This window comes from Nylanderia fulva, unplaced genomic scaffold (assembly GCF_048542155.1).
Source record: "Nylanderia fulva isolate GAGA-0341 unplaced genomic scaffold, ASM4854215v1 Scaffold9, whole genome shotgun sequence".
Taxonomy (NCBI): Eukaryota; Metazoa; Arthropoda; class Insecta; order Hymenoptera; family Formicidae; genus Nylanderia; species Nylanderia fulva.
Genome location: NW_028191026.1, coordinates 5244291 through 5267717, shown reverse-complemented (window position 1 = coordinate 5267717; position 23427 = coordinate 5244291). Strand labels below are relative to the sequence as shown.

At 33.9% G+C, this 23427-nt stretch overlaps 3 protein-coding genes and 1 long non-coding RNA gene across 6 annotated transcripts; 2 read left to right on the top strand and 2 right to left on the bottom strand.

Annotated features, from left to right (window-relative positions):
* Window positions 1–1963: 1963 nt before the first annotated feature.
* On the top strand, window positions 1964–9021 carry LOC146719681 (uncharacterized). The gene is made up of 3 exons (XR_014926407.1): window positions 1964–2056; window positions 2451–2656; window positions 8720–9021. It is a non-coding gene; the product is annotated as an uncharacterized LOC146719681 (long non-coding RNA).
* Window positions 3886–5194, bottom strand: LOC114929999 (leucine-rich repeat-containing protein 23). The gene is made up of 4 exons (XM_085489707.1): window positions 5189–5194; window positions 4714–5085; window positions 4460–4644; window positions 3886–4333 (listed from the first exon to the last, which is right to left on the bottom strand). The coding sequence occupies exons 1-4, from the start codon at window positions 5192–5194 to the stop codon at window positions 3886–3888; spliced, it is 1011 nt and encodes a 336-aa protein (XP_085345833.1).
* On the bottom strand, window positions 5838–20549 carry LOC114930027 (uncharacterized protein CFAP97D2). Of its 2 annotated transcripts, none has more exons than XM_085489765.1 (2): window positions 20012–20549; window positions 5838–6175 (listed from the first exon to the last, which is right to left on the bottom strand). In XM_085489765.1, exons 1-2 carry the CDS (start codon window positions 20063–20065, stop codon window positions 5948–5950), a joined length of 282 nt encoding a protein of 93 aa, XP_085345891.1. In that variant the 5' UTR covers window positions 20066–20549; the 3' UTR covers window positions 5838–5947. The 2 variants fall into 2 exon arrangements, with proteins under 2 accessions (XP_085345891.1, XP_029157609.1); XM_029301776.1 differs by lacking the exon at window positions 20012–20549 and adding an exon at window positions 6496–6742.
* On the top strand, window positions 9286–23131 carry LOC114930026 (protein big brother). Of its 2 annotated transcripts, XM_029301773.2 has the most exons (4): window positions 9286–10268; window positions 10510–10647; window positions 12335–12526; window positions 20158–23131. In XM_029301773.2, exons 1-4 carry the CDS (start codon window positions 10092–10094, stop codon window positions 20569–20571), a joined length of 921 nt encoding a protein of 306 aa, XP_029157606.1. In that variant the 5' UTR covers window positions 9286–10091; the 3' UTR covers window positions 20572–23131. The 2 variants fall into 2 exon arrangements, with proteins under 2 accessions (XP_029157606.1, XP_029157607.1); XM_029301774.2 differs by lacking the exon at window positions 10510–10647 and having other exon boundaries at window positions 9299–10268.
* Window positions 23132–23427: the final 296 nt, after the last annotated feature.

The window sequence follows — 23427 nt, the reverse complement described above, 5'->3', positions numbered from 1 at the left end:
AAACCCATGTAGAATCGTACCCATTGCAAACCTATGTAGAATCCTATGAAAAATTAACCATTGCAAACTCATGTAGAATCCTATGAAAAATTAACCATTGCAAACCCATGTAGAATTGTATTAAAAATTATCCATTGCAAACTTATGTAGAATCCTACATTGCAAACCCATGTACAATAGAATTGAATGAAAAATTATCGATTATAAACCCATGTACAATCGTAACAAAAGTAATGAAATAAAAAAAAAATTGCGCCAAGTAAAAGTAGAAACTTGTACCAGTGGAAAATTAAAGTTGCAGACATATATAGAATCGTATAATGAATTAGTAAAAATTTAAATTTGCAAATGTAGAATCGTACCATAAAAAAACTTATCTTTTAAAAAAAAAGATAAACAAGATGCCAAGTCCATGCGCCATGTGAAAAAGAAATAAAAAAATTTTAGTTAAAAAAACTGGGAGCGCTGCTAAATAATATTCTAACAATATTAAAATTAAATTGTTACTTTTAAACTCATTACAGTTAAAATATGTTTTGTGTTTAAATTAATTAATGTTACTTTAAGGTGCATTGTAATTTTGAAACTTAGCAGCGCGCCCAGTTTTTTTAACTAAAATTTTTTTATTTCTTTTTCACATGGCGCATGGACTTGGCATCTTGTTTATCTTTTTTTTTAAAAGATAAGTTTTTTTATGGTACGATTCTACATTTGCAAATTTAAATTTTTACTGATTCATTATACGACTCTATATATCTGCAACTTTAATTTTCCACTGGTACAAGTTTCTACTTTCACTTGGCGCAATTTTTTTTTTATTTCATTACTTTTGTTACGATTGTACATGGGTTTATAATCGATAATTTTTCATACAATTCTATTGTACATGGGTTTGCAATGTAGGATTCTACATAAGTTTGCAATGGATAATTTTTAATACAATTCTACATGGGTTTGCAATGGTTAATTTTTCATAGGATTCTACATGAGTTTGCAATGGTTAATTTTTCATAGGATTCTACATAGGTTTGCAATGGGTACGATTCTACATGGGTTTGCAATGGTTAATTATGCCTAGGATTCTACATGGGTTTGCAATGATTAATTTTTCATAGGATTCTACATGGGTTTGCAATAGGATAGGATTCTACATGGGTTTGCAATGGATAATTTTTGTTAATGGCGTGCCTTTAACTGGTCGCCTTTTTTTACCTTTTTTTAAAGGTGATATTATATACTGTACGTACATTCATAGTATGAATATAGAATATTCGTATAATATCATGTGCTGTCTGGGAAGTGATTAATTGGCGTAGTGATAAATTTCTACAAGAGAATAAGGAGCCTTTAAATTCTTAATGTAAAAAATTTCAAGTAATTTTCTTTAATAAAATTTAATTAAAAAATTTAATTAAAAAATTTTTGAACATTGTGTTAAATCACATTTAAAATTGTGATTATTTCAATAAAAAAACATTTTGTGTAAAAAATATATTTTTTATATTTAATAAATTTTATATATATATGCATATGTAAAATATTCTCTCTCTCTCTCTCTCTCTCTCTCTCTCTCTCTCTCTCTCTCTCACACACACACACACACACAACGGGGGCCAAATCTCTCAAATTGGTTTCAAGATCAATTAGCCTGGATTCGCACCAGGGGCAAAGTCTGTTGGTAATGTCAAACGAATTTAGCCTGGACTTGCACCAGGGGCAAAGTCTTTTGGTCAAGTCTACGAAATTTAGCACGGACTCGAACCAGGGGCAAAGTGTGTCGGTAAGGGGCAAAGTCTATCGCACGAAGATGGCGGTCTCTTCTTTAGGCAGGCCTTTGGCGATCTGTCTATTAATCTGTGATTCGGAGCCGCGCGGTCACGTGACCGTAGTTCCAGTCCGCGGCGCGGTCACGTGATCGCGCCCCAGTCTCGCCGGCGCGGTCACGTAACATCGCAGTTCGAATTTGCCGCGCTTGAGTTATTGCCGCGTTCTTTACCTGTTGAAGTGCCGAGTGCCGCGGCTCCGAGAAAGGACAGGAAAAGCATCCTTATTACAGGTACTCGAACATTTATTCGTGTCTCTAACGAGTAATATCGATGTCATTATCAGCGGTGAATATTATCTATTGTATCGCACCACGTATTCACGAATTATAATACGATTTTTGCATCTAGACAAGGAGGATCGTTTTGGGCAGCCATGTTAGAAAGAGAAAAGAGATTAAGATATTTTGTCGTCACGGATTTATCTGTCATTACGTATGTTAAATCAGAAAATAGCGATTGTGGGGCTTTATTAGCGGTAACATATTATTCCTACGTATCTCTGGGATAAATTCCGTGTTTGGATAAGATCTACGAACCCGCTAATAAGTTGGATGAGAGAGAGAAATAGATTAGGCAGCCATGTTAGAAAGAGACAAGAGATAACAATATATATATATATTTCAGGGAATAGGAGTCGTGCCGGTCACGTGATCGTAGTTCCAGTCTGCGCCGGCGCAACGTCACGTGGTATTAGTCACGTGGCCGCGTCGCAGTCTTGCACTGTCTTGCAGTTCAAATTTGCCGCGCTTGAGTTATTGCCGTGTTCTTTATCTGCGAAAGTGTTAGTGCCACGACTCCGAGGAAGGAGAGGAAAAGCATCCTTATTACAGGTACTTGAACATTTATTTGTGTGTCTAACGAGTAATATCGATGTCATTATCAGCGGTGAATGTTATCTATTGTATCGCACCACGTATTCACGAATTATATCGCGATTCTCGTGTCGGACAAGGCAGATCGGTTCGGTCAGCCATGTTAGAAAGAGAAAAGAGATTAAGATATTTTGTCGTCGCGGATTTAGCTGTCATTACGTCTATTAAATCGGAAAAATAGTAATTGTAAGACTATTTCAGTGATAATAGATTCCTATCATATCGCTGGGATAAATTCCGTATTCGGATAATGATATATTGGTATCCTTTTTTATTGTCTTGTAAGAATTCTTTCTCTCTCTCTCTCTCTCTTGCATGATTACTATTAATATATATATCACTTATACTATTTTTGCTAATCATGCAATTAATAACAATTTTTGAAATTATTTATTATTTATCAATGTATATATATAATAACAATTTTTATGATATTTTTATTATGTAATAATTTTTGCAAAATTGTTACGAATTTTATACAAGGAATTTTTTTGTCGCTAGCTAGAATTATCTTGTGATATAAATATGTAAATCGGAGTATTTATCTTGAGTTTTCAGATGCTATTTGATATTTTTATCGCGAGATGGCCCTACTTGGCCGTACGACATTTATAGGGTATCTCAAAAATATCAAATATAAATCACTGATTCAGTTACTTATTATTCACTCACAGATATTATAAGTCTAATTTTTTAAGAAAGCTAAATTAAAAAAGAAGTAGTTTGTCCTCTATTAATATTAAATAAAAATTTATGAAAAATTATTTTGATTTATTTCACTTACAGATATAGGATATCATAATTCTAATTTTTGTTTAAAAAAAGCTAAATTAAAAAAATAGTTTATTCCCTATTAATATTAAATACAAACTTATTTAATAATTTATTTAATATTAATAGGGAATAAATTATTTTTTTATATTTAATAAAAATAAAAATTTTAATATTAATAAAAATAAAAAGTTATTTAATATTAAAAGAAAATTATTTTGATATAATTTATATTTCATAATGAATAGAAAATCTGTAATTATAAAATCTTTTTTTTTAACATCAGTAATAATTGAAGAAAAAATATATAATTCTCTTGAAAATTGAGTTGTGAAATTATGTATCTTCTAAAGTACTCGAGAGCCTTAATTTCTTCATTTTAAATTAGACCTTAAATGCTAATATTATCAATCTCTCTAATCTTTCAAATCGAAATATGTAAAGTTGCGTTCTTCCTTGCGCATCGTTTCAAGTAATTCTTTTGCTTCGTTTCTCTCTTGATCCAACACAAATTCTTTATCGATTCTCTTCAATCTCGGAAGCATCGCCAGAACAATATGTCTGTATTTTCTTCCCTCTTCTTCCTGTCCGATTTGTAATAAAAAGGGATTCTCTCGAATGATAAGAGTTTCCAAATTTTTTAAGCAACTTAGCTTCTTCAGCTCTGAAATCTTTGAGATCTTGTTATCGCGTAGATTTATATGAACCAAATTGCGACATTTGTCAGAGAAACCGTCCAGATTTACGAGGTTGTTACTTCGTAAGTGTATCGTCTTTAATTCTTGTAAATTTCCAAGATCTTCGATCTTCTCAATTTGATTCTTGGCGAGAAAAAGCCGTCTTAGATTGGAACAACAGATTCCTTTAAAGAAATTAAATATACTTTAATATAATAATTATTCTGAGAATTAATTGAATTTCTAGTTTTCGCAAAGTTTGAAACTATCGAAAATTCTTAACTTAGGAAATCAATTTTTGCATTTTTTTCTTACTTTACCTGCTGTAGTAATTAATGCATTATCGCGTAATTCCAAGATTGTCAAATTCGGAAGTTCTTCAGCCTCGAAGACGACGGTATTAATAAGATTGTAATTTAGTTCCAGATACTTGAGGAATTTGTGCGAGATGACAGAAGTACCAGCAAATGTCAGTTTGTTTTGGTTCAGGGTGAGTTCCTGTATTTTTTCGAAATAACTTTATTAGGATAAATCTGTCATTTCTTATGATGCTTAAAGAATGTTTACCTGTAGAGAGTCCATTGGTCTTAATTCCGCGCTAATTAAAAGGTTTTGATCCGCCTGCAATTTTTCTAGATACTGCATCGTTTCGAGCACTTGGAAAGCCTCTGATGTCAATTTGTTCCCCGATACGTTCACATAACGAACGTATCTGAAGGACGGTATCACTCTTACATCTGTTAGATTTCTATACGAGACGTCCAGTTCCACAAAAGCATAGTTGTTCGATATAGTTCTTCCTAAAGTGCGCAAACATTGGTTGGCTTCTTCGTCAGTCAGGACACGTGGTTCGTAAATCTCGCTTTCCTCTTCGTTCGAGTAGTTTTCTTTCTCAAATTTTGCCATTTTTTTACAAGAGTTAAAGCAAGAGCAAAATAACTGAGATCTCGCACATGTGCGAATTTACATTCTTTTTTGACATTATTATGATTTGAAACTTGTTACAGTATAATATATAAAAGCTATAATGTTTATGCTATACTTGCATACAGTTAATATTAAAGATTACATATATGCGTGAATTGACAAAATATTAATTAGTATTTGTTCTGATTACAAAGTTTTATTTTTTTTACAAGTAAGTAAAACTTCGTAATAATTATATGATATATAAAGCTGATGAGATTTGCAATATATTAATGTAAGAGATACTTATATTTTTTATTGTCGTTGGATAAAAAAGCCGGGTAATCGTAAAATCTAGCCTTTCTTTTTGACAATTTGATGACATCGATATGTATCGATTTCATTTTAAACATACGTGATTGCAACAAGTATCAATTTGTTTTAATTAATTTACATCTTGATTTAATTTAGTAAATTTGGTTGTGATATAGTTAATAAAATTGAATCAAATATTTGATACATGTAGGATTATTTTATATTTGAAAAAAAAATTATAAATATTTTTACACGTTTAGAAATCTAAGTACATCGTAGGAAAAAAAAGAAAATAGAATTATTTAGACAGCTTATTTTGCAAATCATTAATTATATTTCTTGTCTTGCAATTTTAAAATAGGCAAAAACGCAATTTTAGAAATATTACCAAAAACTTTATTAAAATTGTATGCAATAGGTAATTACATATATTACTATTTTGAAGTAGAAAAAAAATTGCATTTACATTATGTTATTTCTCCATCGCAAATAAAATACATAAAAAATATAAGCACATGTATAATATAAAAATCACGAATATTGTAATCGCGATAGCAAAGATATCGTCCCGTCGATTTCTCTAGCGAGTCCTCACACATCTAGATTCCTGCCACTGGACCCGTTGAGTGTCCTCGGCGATCCGTCGCTTCCGGTGCATAATCTCGCGAAGTTTTTTCAATAGGATGAAATTGTCCCTGAGAATGCGCGCCTGGCGTTCGCGCTCCAATTGCAATCTTTTTGCGTTGAACGAAACGTGAGGTCTGTCCTCCGGAGATTTCACATCCACGGTCGGTTTGGCTGTCTTTACCTTTAAAAATGATAATATATATTGTATAATCATAAATTTCAACATATATAATATATGAATTAAATATATAATTATTTTGAAAATCTCTTTACTTGATATAAATGCAACAAAGTTATATGAGGATACATAATAATGTTTAGCTATCATTAAATATTATTCTGTAATTGCTTTTGTTTTTAGGAAAATGTTTGAGGTTTTATGGGATTCTCGGAGCTTCCGGGAGTGCAATCAAAGAAAGATTGATCGATAAAATATTGAGTAGATTGCATGAAGAAGAGAAAGAGAGACTTTAAATTTATAATGCACGAATAGAAACTCACTCTAGAACGATGACTCTCGTACGCTCTACGTCGCCAGGAAGGTTCGTCCTCGCATAGTGTCCTTCCGCGGTTCGACATTCTGCATATTTGATCGCACGAGAATGTTTATAGTATATAGCGCGAGTTTCCAAGTTTCTCTGGCAACGGAAACACGACGATATCGATCTTCTCCGTCGCATTTCAACGAGACACGCGCGAATTTGATTGAGATTCGAGCATATAGCTCTAATTAATAATATCTGGATAATTGATATCGTTTTTCTTAATTTATGGAATTAAAAAATAATTTGTATGTAAGGATAATTTGCAGATAAATATTTACATATATGTTAATAACGTGATAAAATTGAGATTACGTATAGTTAAAATTTTTTCCTCAGTTGTAACTATGACTATAAAATTTTCACACGTTTAAATTAGAGTTTCTTAATTAATTACTAAATTAAGATAGCAATTTTACATTTGACGTCACACAAATCTAAGAATCTAAATTCCTATGAGTTGTAAATTAAAGAGATTTTGATATTATTTGTACATATATAAACATAGATAAATACACAGATAATATGGTATTGAAAAATTTTATAAGGATTTCTCTGATTAATATCTACCAAAATAAAAAATATTAATATTTATCACAATAAGATATAAAATATGTTTGATTAATTTTACTATGTACATTGTAAAATTTACTACACTGAAAAAAATTATTAAATTAATAAATATTTCATTTTAATACAGTCTTATAAATAATTTATTTGAAACAAATAAATATTTATCTGTTTTGAAAGGGATTTTCTTATATAAAATATTTTTTTACATCAAATCATTATTAGTTTCAAATAAATTATTTTATAAGGCAGTATTGAAATAAAAATATTTATTTGCATGCAATAATTTTTTTTAGTGTACGTACATAGTAATATTTTTTATTGTGGTAAATATTAATCAGAGAAATCTTATAAAATTCTTCCAATGCCACATTATCATACGATTATCACAATTTTTAGGATAAATTCAAAGAGAAGAGATTCTCTTCGTATATATTTATGTAAAAATGAGAGTGAGGCTAATCTCTCGAGACGATATAGAATCTATGTCGAGCCATGTTCTTTATTCTTCTTGCTGGAGCAGCATTTTACGCAGTCAACTGCATGTCATATGCTTCCGTATGCATCACGCGTATTTCCTCCCTTCGTGTCGGAAGATTGCGATTGGCGAAACCGCTGGACCAATGATGCAGGACGGGAGGCGGAGATTTGCTCTTCTCAATCGAGACGCGCGCGTGAAATTCCTTTCATTCCGCTTAATATTCATGCGAGTATCGTGCGAAAAGCGACCCGTGTACGATTTCGAAAAGCTCGCTATTTATATAAGTAAAAGTATAACATTTTTCAGGGAAGACAGGAATCTCTCTTTCTCTCTCTCTTCAGGCATGAAAAAATTTATTTACAAAAATCGGTGTTTGAAAGAAAAAATAGAACTGTGAAGAATAGAAAAAAAGAAAGCATGAATAAAATGATGGTTATAGTATATAGAGAAACGGAGCAATAGAAATGGACAGACAAAGCATCCATAAAACTAAAAATTTTTGTCTATTGTTAAATTGTGAGGCATAAAATATATGTGCCATAAAAGAAAAAAGCCTTGTGAAGGTTGACCATTATTAGGTCTGTTTCTTCCAATGTTGAACAAAAAAGACAATCTCTGAACTAATACAAGAGTACAGTCAATACAAACAGACCTATTGCCAGCAAGCTTGTTTCTACTGGCGTGAAAGTTAACGATATTATTTTTGAAAATATTTTTCCCTGTCTATTCTTTACGGTGTAAGAGATATTTTATTTTCTTGTCATCTTATTTAATTTTCGAATTATATATTTATTTTGATTTTATTTTCTGTTGTGGTTCTCTTGTTTAAAAATTGTATCTTCTTTTCTGCCAGTGAAATTTACGGTCACACACAGTTATTTAATTTTTCACATGTAATTTATTTTTCGTATTGCTTCAACTTTTACGAAAGAAACGTGAATATTCTGTATATAAAAAAGATGAAATGAAGAATAATTAATATTACAAATGAATAAAATTTAATAGCGAACGATGGATAAAGAAACGAATATGTTTGATGAGATTTTTAAGAATTAAAATTTATCAGTTACTAAAAGAGAATTAAAAATATATAATTACATCTCTATTAATTACATCTATATTTATATTTCAGCATAAACTGAAATGCGCGGGAAATGAACGGCAGGGTTAACGGTGAAATTGGAGATCTGGAGTTGTCACATTGTCAACGTCGGCGGCGGGATAAAAAGGGAGGAAAAAAAGGATACATTGATATCTCTTCATGGCCGGTAAACGCTGTGTATCGTCGGAGGGTCGTTGATCTTAATCGGCGCGCGGATCCTCGACAATGATCCTCTCAAATGGATGAGCCCCGCCACTCGAGAGAGAGACGATGAAGATCTCTTTCCCTTCCTCGAGGGGATGCACACGCCACGTTACTACACTGCTACCTAAGTAAGTAGACATTTGGTTGCCGAATTGGGGGTATTTTCTCCGTCCCTCGTTCGACACGTCTATTTCCCTCTCTTGACAAGGGGTCAGCCAACCAATCCCCGTGCTTTTATGCAGGCGGTGCATCCTTTTGCATCATTGATACAGCGCAGAAAAGGAAATATATTTTATGGCTGCAGTTTCGAGAGACAAAAAAATTTATGTCTAAATTTTATGGCCGTTTAGATTCTTTTTTTTTCCTCTTGCAGAAATATCGAAATGTCGATAATTTCTGGGAATAATCTTTTATAAAATATTATATCTTTTATCTTTTTTACTGAAATTAATTAATACAGTTTACAACACGAATTTAACTTGTTGCATTGTTGGTCATGCTTGGAATTCTAGATATAAAATTATTTTAGGATCAACAAGAAAAACTCTATGAACGAGAATTCTCTGACCGCCTTTCGAAAATCGTGTAGTGTCGTATTTTTTAAATTTCTTTTTTTGTCGAGAGTAGTTCTTATATATCATCCGCTCCTATTTCGCATTTAATGGAGAGTAAGACACGCTTCGAGGCGCTTTGAAAATAAACGGGCGCGAGACACGACGCTCTACCGTGTCACCATTTATAAAATCATGAGACCAGATTGTCGGGGCAAGCCTTCACCCTCTCGGCGTCGACACACGCTCGCCGTTCCGGGTGCGCACGACGACCCAGCTCCGGAGGGCTGAAGCCTGAAGCTCGGGCTGGCTAGATAAACGGTCGCTCGAGAGAAGCCCGTGATTCTCTTGGTGGGGAAGAGCTAGGAATCAAGGGGCGGTCTCTAGGGGCGTGTCTGGTTCCCGGGCTCGATCGAGACCCGGCGTGAGGGGCCCCTCGTTTTTCCAGTCTCCAGTTTCCATCGAGACACCACGACGCGTGGATCGGTCCGCGAGTAGTGACGACGTTCCTTGTCGAACGGAAATATACAAGGGAATATCCCAAGCGAAACTGGGGCCGTTTTTTCTCGTGAGTAGTACAGTGATAAGTCGGGGACCAGTCCGTGGTCACGTTCGCGAGGCCGAAAGAGGAGAGAAAATTCGCGAAGATGATGCACGCGATGAGCGAGCACGCTGGTGTCGGCGTTTTGCCCTTCGACGGGATGGGCCTGTACGAACAGCCGAGGCCACCCCGGCTAGTTTTCAAGATGCCGCGCGTCGTACCTGATCAGAAGTCCAAATTCGAGAGCGACGAGCTTTTTAGGAGACTGAGCCGGGAGAGCGAGGTGAGTCCGCTGGAGAGGACACGCGACAGATACTGAAATGATGAATAATATTAGTGTTAATTAATAATTAAATAAGTATTAATGAATGAAATTAATAATTAAAATATAATATTTTAAAATGCGAGAGTAATTCTAAGAATCGAATTGAGAAACTTGATTTTTAAGAATTTGTTCGGCTTCTTTTACATTTATTTTTCTCCTTTTTTACAATTATTTTTATTTATTTTTTCTTTTCGTTGAGCTGTTGCACTGCACGTGTGAGATGTGTAGTAACCCTCGACCAAATCCACTAGATTACAACCTATTTCGCGTCGCAGCCAATCCGAAGTACAAATTTGAGAATAACGAGCTTTTTAAACAACTGCGCTTGGAGAGCGAGGTAAGTTCACGCGAGAGGAAAAAATAGAAAGAAATTAAAAAGATAAATAAGATAAAGATAAATAAGATAAAGATAAAGATATTTTAAAATGATTTGTAAATACGAGAAATATAAGAACTGACTAAAAATTGATTTTCAAGAATTAATTCGGCTGTAATTTTGTCTTTTTTTAACTATTTTTCTTTATTCATTTTTGAATACGAATTGTAATATTTTTAGCAAACGAAAGAAGATATATATCTCTTTGTGCTGCGTTAAAACGATTGCGAAATGCATTGTTAAATATGTGAGAATTATCAATATTTTTAAGAGAAAACGAAAATGCCTGCATCGATAAATATCGAGCTTTTAATCTTTTTAAAAAGAAATATAAGGAAAAACTCGAATGTTACGAATATTCTTATATAAGAAAAATTAATATATTTTCCTCATATGTATCGTTTATATTTACAATCTGCTATCGATCGTATATAATATTGAAGAATGTTTTTTTAACTTAAGAACACAGTATTATATCGACCTTGTCCGACTTCCGACTTCTAAAAATAAAAAAAATGTAATATTACATAGTCGCGAAAGAAAAATAATGTAAAAAAGCAAATAGCGTACTAAGTAAAATTTAACGTGTAATAATTTAATCTTACATGCTTTGCCGCGAGAAAGCGATTATATGCAAAGATATATTACATGAGACACTATTAAATTTTGTTTAGAAATATCGAAGCTAGGGGATATTGTAAAAAAATATGTGAAATTACTTGAAGAATAAGTAAAAAAGTATACAATAAATAATGCAAATGTGTTATACATTTATATTATTTATTATTCAATTATACACTTATTATTCACGTTATTTGTAATATGTTTTCTAGAATATCGGGTAATCGACAACTTTTTTTGGATATATGATAGCTTTCAGATTTATGCGATATATTGTTTCTGAGAAATAATCAAAATGGTCAATTTTCTTGAAAATTTTAAGTGGTATTTTCGCACTAGTGTTAATATTTACGAGAAAATTATATTGCGTTTATTCTAGGAATGATAATTATTGCCTCGTTATAAAATCGACGTAATTCTTGTGCCAGTTTTCGCTGATCGATCTTGAATCAATAGATATCGTAAGAAATATTTTTCGAATTACGTGGTGTAACGCGTAGACATTTCGAAACTACAGGTAAAGGATTCCCCGTCGTTTGTCGACCTGAAATACGCGATATCATGCCGCAGGAATGTTGCTTTTTCTTCGAATTTGTTTAATCTTTGAATCACGTCGAGCGATGATTGTCGAGTGACAAATTAATATTCTGGGTGTTCTCTCTTATTTTGATAATTTTATTCTCGGTGAATCAGACTATCTGAAATCTTGGAGAAACTTCGAAATAATATTCGATATGTTGTTTCTAAAATAGTTATCTTCCAATGCGATTTTATTATCGCTACATACGACATTTATATTTGCAATTATATTTGATTGTTTTTTCATATTTTATTTTCACAAAATCATTGTGTTTGAAGAACATTATTAACAAATATAAAACACATTAATTAAGTGTACATAAAGATATAAAAGATATAAAGGGTTAAAATTCACAAATCAATTTTTTTCGATATATCTCTTGATAATTACAATTCCTTAATAAATGTTTATCAGCATATCTCTAATAAAAATATCTTTCTCTTGCAGGTGAGATATACGGGTTACAGAGATCGACCACAAGAAGAACGACAAGTACGTTTTCAAAATGGCTGTCGAGAGGGCCACACCGAGATCGCTTTTGCGGCGACAGGTACCAATCTTCAGCTTGTTTTTGGAAATGCATCTGGGAATTATGCCGTCGATCCCTGCGATTGTGATTTCGACAAGGAACATGGAAAGGTAAGTCAACGCCATTCTTGTGGAAGGTTATTGCGATTCTCGTCTCTCTCGACCATGTCATCATAGTGGACCGCAAACAACTCTCTCATCATTCGCCCCATTAGAATTTACAAACTCCAATATTACAAAAACTTATACGAAATTTAATGCAAGAAAGAGGATTTAGATTCTACAAATTAAAAGAGATTTCTCTTTTATGTTAATAAAATTTAGAAACACATCAACTAAAATTTAAAACGATATGGATATACTGTATATAAATTCTTTTCGAGATATCAGTGGGAATTGAGGGTATTTTTTATGCAGATTTATAAATGTTGCAGAATCGTGAGAGATGTTGCGTAAAAGAGAGGAGAGAGAGCTATAAAAGAAGAGAGATTTTTAAGTGAGACTTTGACCGCCTGAATTGGAATCTCGGAGCGGTGCTTTTCGGTTTTCGATGAAAGCGATCGTGCGGTCATAATTGGGTCGTACGAGCGGGTAAATTAGGGGCCGTTAAAGGCACGAATCCAACTTCTAACGTTTACTTTACACGCGCGCGTCCGTAATTTAGTATCTCACTGACCGAGACTGGCACTTTTCGGACAAAGGCGCCAACGTGGCATTCCTGCATCCGGTTTTCCCGGAATCTCGGGCCTTCATCTTCTCCGCGGGGGTCCATTCTTATTTAAAATGGCAGAACTGATCTAATTTACCCTCCGTGTTACGTTAAAAGTGGAAATAATAGGAGGAAATTTAGTCGTATGGAATTGACAAGTCGATTTTTCTTTTCCAAGTCGAAGAATATTATTTTAGAAAAATGAGAAAATTTAACATAAAAATGTATATTTTATCATTTTATTTTATAAGCATAATGTTGTGTTTTCTATTTAAATCAGTCAGCAATGGCTTATATATACGCCGGCGCCAAAGCCGACGCCTCTTGGTGTTGCCATCGCGATCAATAGTGACGTCGTTGCGACGCCATTTTGCAAAATGCGCGCGCTGATCTTTTCGCGAACGTTCTCCATTCTGTAGCTATTTTATAGCTAACTGCTTATACACATTTTACATTCTATTTTTGATGAAAAAAATAGTAAAAATTTATCGTTCCTTTAGCTTATAAGTTATATTTTTTTAAATAGACTATCATTTTTGTTCTCCAGACAAATTATATATATTTATATATATTATATGACAAAAATTTGTATAAAAATATCGTGATTCTGCTGGGAAAAGCTAAATGTAGCTTCTTGACCGTTTCCGGTCGAAAATGCGATACTTTTGTGGACTCATCTGTTCTGTTGAGTTATATAAACCTTCGGCAAGTAAAAGCCATGCTACTATTAGTGAACAACAATGCCAATTAGTGCTTTCGAAATGCCACAAATCGAACCGCCAGATGCTCCACTAAGGTCAGCCGGTAATAGCTCGGTTATAAATCTCTGTCGCAAAGGTCGGACGAGAAGTCCTACTGTCCTGCCAATCCTCCGCTCGTCTCGTCCTTTTTAGATTTTCGAAACCGCTTGTTTTATAACTTATACATAAACGGAAAATTTTTTTCGAAATCTCCATCAGATTTGTGAGTTTTCACATATATCTAATTTTTAAAAACATTGTACGACGAATGTAATAATTTTTAATAATTATCTTATATTTTCACGAAAATATTAGACTGAAATTAACATATTATGATGAATTCATGTATTATTATAATATAATACACGGAGAGAATTTTCTCTTAGAATTTACCTTGAAAATCATGGTAATCATAAGACAATATTGTAAGAATTTTATGAGTTTCTTTGCTTAAATATTTACCACAATAAAAAATATTAATATGTACCTAGTAAAATTAATCGAGCATATTTTATATCTTATTGCGGTAAATATTTTAATCAGAGAAACTCTTATAAAATATAATCTTCCAATACCATATTGTCTCACGATTGCCATGATTTTCAGAGAAAATTCTCTTTCTGTATAAATAATTATTTATATTAATTATGTTATTATATAATAATGTAAATAATATATCATCCATCAATCGTAGTGAAAGATCGCAATTTCACAGTTGATTTCTTAGCATGCACATTTATTCTTGGTACTCTTGGCACAGCCTCTCTTATCTCTTTTTGCAAGTCCTTTCTTTTCTTCCAGCCTCTTTTATATCTCCTTTTGCAAAAAAAAAAAAGAGATGAAATGGATCGGAAACGATTCGTTAGGTTTTGCTCGCGGCGCGTTATTTACGGCACGACCCGCGGCCTCCTTTTTGTTTTAATCGACAATGAGCGAAGGAATATAAAGAGCGGCGCGCGACCACACGTGTCCTTGTTCATTGTGCCGCGTGTGCCCCGTAGCGCGACGTAATAATTAAGGGAGAGATCCGCGATCGAGATAGAACGCGCGTGCGGTGCACGATAATGACGGAGCCGTTTAACCCTTCGATCGAACAGCTGATTCGCGTCACAGGACGGAGCTATCGGCGATGTCAGAGATTAATAAAAGGATATCGCGCTTTGTTTAATTTTAGAACGCATATATAGCTTCGCGACAAATAATTTCAAGACTTCGAGTGGAAAGATATAGTTTGAAGATGGCCTCAAAATATCTATACAGAGAGAATTTTCTCAAAGAAATTCTGCTATAATTTTTCTCTTAGAAATTTTAAGAGAAAGTTTTCTCTGTGTAGGAACGGAAAAATTTCTATATATATATAGGAAATTTTGAGGATATATATATATATATATATATATTTTTCCTCAAGATTTCTATATATGTTTATAGGAATCTTGAGGAAAAAGGAAACTACACTGAAAAAAATATTTATGTAAAATTACATGATTAAGCTAGGTTTTTTTCTGACCCAGCATAATCATGCAATATTGATACTTACATGGAAGATTACAGATTATATGTAATTTCATATAATATATTCTTAAATATTTTCAAGATTAAAAATATTTCACTGAACATGTAATTACACATAGAAAATGTTAGGAATGTATAAATGCTATAAAATAATGTTATAAATAAAATAGATAAATACTTATAAAATAAAATCCTAATAAAGTAAAAATGGTGAATTTAAAATTACATATGATTTTTGCATAAAAATAGTAATTTTACCTATATTTTACATGTATTTTTACATTAATATGTATTTTCACTTTAAAACAAATGGAAAAAAAAATTCCAATGATAAGCAAATAACTTTTCCAGTTCTGAACTAATAATTTCCATGTAAAAGTACATGGATTTTTTTCAGTGTGATTTCCGTAGGATCTGTCGCATAACTTTTTTACTGACGATCGCAGCGAGGTTTTCTTCACCCTTAAGAATCATAAAATTTACGGTATAGGAAACTGGGTCGAGCGTGCACATCCGGCCGTCGTAAAAATTAAAACGTACCTAAAACCGGATTCGGAGGCGAAGGACAAAGCCGACACGCCATATTGACCCCACAGCTCGTCGTCCTTTCTCATCAGGATATCTCGTTGACGAATGATTCCAAGGGCTAGCATTCATTTCGGGGTAGTGGACCAGGCGCAAAAAGGCGCCGTCAGGCGACGCCCACTGTGAAACAAAAGGGGACCAGCGAGAAATAGCCGGTCGTTTGTCTCGGGACATTCGGGAATCCTTCGTCCTCCGAATCCGGATCGCCCTTGCCGCCGACTTTTCACCCCTTTCCATCTCTCATTCGCGCTCTATATATTTCTATTTCTTTTTTTCTCTCTTTTTTTCCTCGGTTCGCTGATGCAAATTAGAAAGGGTTGCGACGTGCGCGTTTAAATATCGTCGGCTATTATGCAACGATAATGGTCGTCACGCCCGTAAAGCAGAAGCGGAAGGAGAAAAACAAATGTTTCTCCTACTGTTCTTTTCTCCGTGAGAAACGAGGAAGGCGATGACTAATGACGATACGTCGTTCGCGTCGCGTTTATACTCCTGTTTTCTCGTCGAGATCTAAGTAACACGCTGTGTTTAGGTTTTTTTTTTTTTTATTTTGCGACCGTGTCTTGTCGCTCGCACGAAATATACATGTCTCCGCAATTCGTCTCGCATAATGTCAGATGCAAACGAGAATGTCATCGCGGGTGAGAACATATTTTCGTACACTGAAGAAAAATTGTTGACTTGACTAAACCGTTCAATTAAATTTTTATTTTGTTAATTGGACATATTAATATTTAAGTCAAACATACGTTTTGTTAGATTTAATGTGTTATATTTAATTTAAATATTTCTATATGTTCAATTAACGAAATAGAGAACTTTTTTTCAGTGTATATATCTTAAACAACGTATACGATTAAAAAAATGCAGACCTTGTTAATGTAATTAATAAGAAATATTTATGAGAAACTGATATTGTATATATAACATGAACATTTTTCTAAAATTATTTATCATGAATTAGATTTTGACTGCTTATAAAAGTAAGTAAAAACATATATATAATCTACATTAGTGAATATATATGTATATATATATATTTATATTTCCTTGGTAAAAACATCCCTTTTTAGCGACGTTTTTAGCAAGGAAATATATTTTATTTATATATCATGCGAATATCTTTTAAAAATGTTTTACTATAAATTGAATTTTATCTGCCTACAAAAATAAATAAAAATATATATCACTGATCTGTCACCTGTAGAAATCGTCAGGAGATATACCATAAGTCGCTCTTACAAGGAAAAATGCATAGCGGAAATTTTTGTGTCGAAAGACGTATTTTCCCAACTATTGCTTGCGCGTCATACTTTATATCTTGATATTTATATGCAACTCCGCATATATAAGATTTAATATTTCCGCCTCGCCTTATACCTGGAAGCTGGCATTAATATGCATAAGATTGCGCGAGAAAGCGAAACTTTGCGTCTCTCTCTCTCTTCTTGAGAGAGAGAAAACTAAACATAAATTGATTCTCATTTTGATGATATGGCGCGAATTTTTTTCGTGAAAATCCAAAGGCCTTTTGGGGTCCAGAAGCCGCGAGCGATTCGATTATCGAAAACGTTTAAGGCCCCCAAAGTTCTCGCACCCCGCGGCTCGATTATTAGTGCATAAAAATGCGCCCCGCGGTGCATTGTTGCAGGCGCAGCTGTAAGAATGAAACGAGAATGTAACGTCGATTTACCTCTTCGTCGGCGAGAGGCTTCGACGTGAATCTCGTACTGAACTAATTACGACTTAATAAACGAAGCCGTCTGTATCCTTGAATGCTAACAATAATTTTTAATGATTTCAAGAATACGAGCATAATAATGCATTGGCAAAATAGAAAAAATTATTCTTTGGGAATATAATTTTAATTTATTATACTTTTAGGTGGGTATATAATGAAAGAATTTGGAAAGATAATATTATATATATTAGAAAATGGTACAATTTTTTATAATCATGTCCTGTATAATTTCTTTTACTATTTATCTCGTATCACTTATCACGTTTATATTAATTATATTTTATATTGATTTTGAAGATGAAATTATATTAATTTTAAGTGTTAAATTCAATATTATATTTATTATGTATATTAGAAAAATAAATACCTATATCATATATTTTTTTTATAAATATGAAATGAAAATGTGTTATGTACAGAATAATCGTGCAGCATTTTAAGTATAATTTCATTAATTGTGTGTCACCGTTCATTACGTCAGGATCACAAATACAGTCTCGACTGGGTTTCCCCGAGCGTTCTTGACCTCGTAATAATATCTGGGCTCCATGACGGGACCACCGGAAGTCGGGTCGTTTGCCAGAAAATAAAATAGCACCGTGTTGCGCTGTCGGCGCAGAAGGCGGTAATCGTTCTTCGAGAGCCGTTCATTTAGATTTTCCTCGGAAAACATCGCGTGGCAATTTTCTCGGATTAATTAATAGTCATAAATGTCGAGCCAAGAGAAAAACAATTCTACATTACACGGAGTAAATGACAGAGAGAGAAAAAGAGATAATTTTCGTAAAATTTTATTATATATATTATTAAATTAAATATTTTTTCACATAAATAATTTGAAGAATTATTGTTCTATAATTTGTTCACAGATTTTAGGAAAATTTAAAAGAAAATAAATTGAAAAATAAATGAATATAATATAAAGCGATAAACATAAATAATATGAGAATAATATGCATATATATGTATATAATATAATAGAAATACTCGACATATTTCCGCAGTAAATTGAACATTAAAATACTCCTCGCGTTCTCGATCGACTAATTATCACACAATTTTCTAATTCGCAATAAGAGGATTGCAAACGAGTGCAATAATCGAGATAATAATTTTACAACGAGGATTGCACGCTATAAATGTGTACGCTATAAAGAGTTCTGCTCGTAATTGATTTCTTATACGAGGAAGAGGCGCAGCCTCGCCTCACTCGATCTCTCATCTCTTCTTCCCGAGACGAAGAGACCACGAAGCCTCGTACCTTCCAATCTGCGTAATCGCTCTCCGGAAATAAGAAGCGTTCGCCGTTGTTGAACATGAGAAAAAGGGGGACCAGAGAACGTGATTGAAACTTGCGGGTAGTGGCCCGGTAATGGAGCCCTCCTACAACCCAGAGAGATTTCGAAAAAGAAAAGATTGTAAGAGGTTGCTGTAAGCGAGCCGATATCGGCCTCGAAGAGAGAGAATCGAAGCCCCTTCGTCATTTTCTTCGCCCACGTAGATTTCGAGGATAATAATATACGTCAATAATCATTTGGACGCGATTAGCAGTCAAAATATTTCAATGTTCGTTCCATTTATCATTTTGATTAATTTATTAACTCCTTTGATCATGAAATTCATTGCAACACATGGATTTTACTATTTCTCTAATATATTTGAATAAAAGGAATTAATATTTGACCCTTTACAAGATGTAATTTTTATGCAGTAGTGCGAAAAATATTTCTTAACTTTGTATGAGTTTATATCAACAACTGAAAATAGCACAGTATTACGATAATGATCTTAAATTATTAAAATAAAATGAGAAAATAAAAATTCATCAAAATTTTTAACTCTTTTCTTCTCGAAATCTGTACTATATGAATTTTATCTATGATATGTTTGAAAAAGAGAACATAATATTGAAATATCACACTAGGAATTGATGTATATATTAAATTCTCTACTTTATATCAGTTTATATTTAGTTACATAAGAGATCCTTTTATTTGCGATAAAAAATTCGAAAAGATTCCTTGATATCGAAAAATCCTACATCCAACGAAAAACAAGCACAACGTAAAGCCAATTTCATCTCAAGACACATTCGAAACCTCAAGCCAGAAATATTTTCCATCGATCCTAAGACTGTCCCTGAAGGAAGCATCCTAAATCATCATCCATCGAGTTCGACGAGTATCGACTACCAGGATTACTCCACGATACCCAAAAATATTTCAACATCTCGCATCCATTTCCAATGAATCCCACATCCAACGAGAGAGAGAGAGAGAGAGAGCACAACGTAAAGATCCCAATTTCACCTCAAGCCAGAAATTGTTCTCCATCGATCCCAAGACCGTCCTTGAAGGAAGCATCCCAAACGTCCACCGAGATCGACGAGCATTCACGTCGGAGACACATGATGAGCACTGACCAATTTTGCGTCCCGCCGATCGCGGTGTTTCAGGTTCACCTGCGCTCGCATCTCATCATGAACGGCGTGTGCGTGAGGTGGCGCGGCTGGATCGACCTGGACCGGCTCGACGGCGTGGGCTGCCTCGAGTACGACGAGGAGCGAGCCGCCGAGGAGGACGCTCTGCTACGCGATCAGCTGGAGCGCTACAATCAGCGGCTGCGCGAGTTCGAGGAGAAGCAGCGGGCCTACCGCACCGGAGCGGCCGCGGCCGCGCAGCCGCCGCATCTCAACCATCACTATCACCACGACACCCATCACGCGGCGAGCCATCATCATCACCATCACGGCCACCACAGTCGACACGTGGGTGGCGCGGGAGCGACTGGCGCCACCGCCACCGGCATCGAGCCCCATCTGCCGCATCGCCAGGACCCCGAGATGGAGGTGAGACTGCGGGCCTACTGAGGCCCGCGTAGATCCGACTGCCCCCGATGACGATGATGAATGATAACGACGACGACGAGAGAGAGAGAGCCCATCCTTTTGTCCTCTGGATCGATAATGTTAAGCGCGTCAACGTTCTATTAGGTGAAATATCGTGAAAATATCGGGGATAATCGTGCATTTCCCCTTCGTTTTTTCGCGTTCTTAAGAAGTTTAACGAGAGGCGGTGTTATGTATAGGTTTTATCGGATCTCGCCTGTTCTGCGACGCGTTTCCGTCAGTATCTGTCATTTCGCCTGCTGCAGCTGCTGCTGCAGAATTAAATGATTAAACGCGATGCAACGAGCATAACGTAATTAATATTGTTTGACAACGAAATGTAATAGTTATGTGTGGACAAATGCGCTTTCGTCCCGGATATTAAACGTGGAATGTGGCCTTGCTTTCGTTTTATTACGCTCGTAAAGAATCGGTTACCTTGAACACATTAGTTGCATTTGGAGAAATGCGAAATTTTACGCATTAAAAAGGTTTTTTACCTTTTCTCTGAATTTTAACAATGCTCTCACAGCAGTCGTTTTAGCGCTAAGCGAGTTTCATCCACGTTTCATCCACGAGTTCAAAGTTTTTCATAAATACGTAAATATATATATAAATTGTAATTATATAAATATTTAATAATTATATATATATATTTTATAAATATGCAATGATTATTTAAATATTTATAATATTTGTAATGTATATATATATTATAAATATATATAAAAAATATATATAGTATCGTGAAATATATATTTATATATATCAAATGTATATAAATATGTATTTTATTATAGTTTAAAAGTTTAACTCTTTTACAGTTGATTGCGATTAAATTAATCGTTCATAGGCTTGTTTAGACTCTCTCGATTGATTAATCATCAATATTACTCGCGCGATAAATTCCAATAAAAATGAGAGTAACAATTTATTTCCATCATTTTTGCAACGGTGATAAAAATAGCGCTCATCTCCGATGTACCAATCAATCCGAAGGTCAAAGCGCTCGTTAACATCGCGTGCTTAACATAAGTATATCCTGCGATCCGACACATGATTCGTCATTTAATGAAACGATCACCGATTATTTTAGGGCTAGACAACATTGTGGAAATCTATCCTGGGCCAATTTAATGCTTACCTTCTATCGTAAAACGTTAGCAACACGATCGTTTGTAAAGAGAATTTATCAATAGTGTCGCAGAACAGGCAACTTTGCTTACGTCAAGAAGTCACGGCTGCACAGTGTCTCTTTGCGCGTGTAATATTTTATTTTTATCTTTTTTAAAAATAATAACATTTTTTTTTTTTGCATGCTTTTTCTTAAAAAAAAAAAATTTGTCATCAATTTATCTTTATATCTAATATTAAACTTTTTCTTAAATTTTCTTAGGTTTCTTAGATTTAGTTTTTCTTAATTAAAAAAAAATTTTTTAACTTTCATATATGTCAACCTTTTTCTTAAATTTTCTTGGGTTTTTTTAAACTTTCTTAGATTTAATTTTTCTTAGTTTTTAAAAATTCTTTTTGACTTTCATATATGTCATATTTTAATATTGAAATTATTTTTATAGAATAGACAAACTCACATTTTCTCGCATACGAAAAAAAATTTAGTACTACTGCAGTCAAATTTTAAATATTTCTATATTACACCTTAAATTTAATTGCCATGTCTAAACATATAATTAAATGAAGAATTCTTCATTGAACTATACAGCTATATTTCATCTATGATAGCTAATATTTTTTTCCGTGAAGAGAGGTATCACACAATTTTTTTTAATTTTATTTTAAGCATTTTGTTTTTGTATTTAATATTTTGTCAAATAAATTCACGATGGCGCTCTCTAAAAACATGTCTAATTTTTTTTTTATAACGCAATACACTTTTTCTTTGTCTTCTCTTCTCCCGCATCTCCTTTCACTCGCGCGAGAGCGAAGCTATTCGCGTCTGATCGCAAAGAAGAGACACAACGGCCGTGATAACGATTGCGTCATCGAGCGGCGTGGCTCATCATCATCGACGAAACGCGTGAATCACGATGATTCCCCGGCTAGCGAGTGTCGATGAGTCAGTGTGTGCGGAGTCGTTGCGTCTGCTTGCATTTTACCTTTAAGTTGAGTACGTAAGAAAAAAAAAAGAAGTAACATGACAAAGAAAATCTTTCGTTACATTGTACATATTTGTAAAGAATTTCTAGATTAAAGATGCCGTTCTTTGCGTCGGATTCTCTCCGCTTGTTTCGCCCTTTTTTCCCTGCGCTTCACACCGAGAATATCCTGATGATGATGATGATGATGATGATGTGTAACTGTGTATAGAGAGTGTATTAAGATTATCATCGAAGCGATATGTACTCTTTTTACATGTCTATCTCTCACTGTGGATATATTATTTCGTCTAATTAGATTTCATCGTGTTAAGTGATACGAGAAAAATAATCGACATCATTCTAATTGTTCCACTCTAGGGATTTGCGTGAAAAATGTGTATTATAAACTAATACGAAAATAATATCAGGATTTTTATGGAGAAGAGTCAGTACTATTTTTAATTTATTCCCATGTCTTTCATTTTATTAATATTTCTACAGGGCTATTCAATAAATATTTCTGTGCATTCTGTAATCTGGAGGAACGAGTGTTTTTTTTTTTTTTAACTCTTGTGCAACGAAACACACTAATATATCTTTTAATCCGCAGGACGCTCTCCGAAAAATTCTTACGATAAGATTCGTTGAGAATTGCTTCTACGGAGGATGACAAAAGTTTTCTCCGCTCTGTTAACCAATGACCCATGACAGAATGACTTTCCCCGCCTGTCCATTGTAT

Bases quoted from the DNA above. Each gene is read 5' to 3' on its own strand.
- LOC114930026 (XM_029301773.2), top strand. From the start codon at position 10,092: ATGATGCACGCGATGAGCGAGCACGCTGGTGTCGGCGTTTTGCCCTTC. The intron at 10,269-10,509 runs GTGAGTCCGCTG...CTTTTCGTTGAG, and splicing joins GACTGAGCCGGGAGAGCGAG to CTGTTGCACTGCACGTGTGA. The intron at 12,527-20,157 runs GTAAGTCAACGC...GCGGTGTTTCAG, and splicing joins TCGACAAGGAACATGGAAAG to GTTCACCTGCGCTCGCATCT.
- LOC114929999 (XM_085489707.1), bottom strand. The intron at 4,645-4,713 runs GTAAACATTCTT...GAAAAAATACAG, and splicing joins GACCAATGGACTCTCTACAG to GAACTCACCCTGAACCAAAA. The intron at 4,334-4,459 runs AAGAAAAAAATG...TAATTTCTTTAA, and splicing joins ATTACTACAGCAGGTAAAGT to AGGAATCTGTTGTTCCAATC.
- LOC114930027 (XM_029301776.1), bottom strand. From the start codon at position 6,573: ATGTCGAACCGCGGAAGGACACTATGCGAGGACGAACCTTCCTGGCGA. The intron at 6,176-6,495 runs GTGAGTTTCTAT...TCATTTTTAAAG, and splicing joins ACGAGAGTCATCGTTCTAGA to GTAAAGACAGCCAAACCGAC.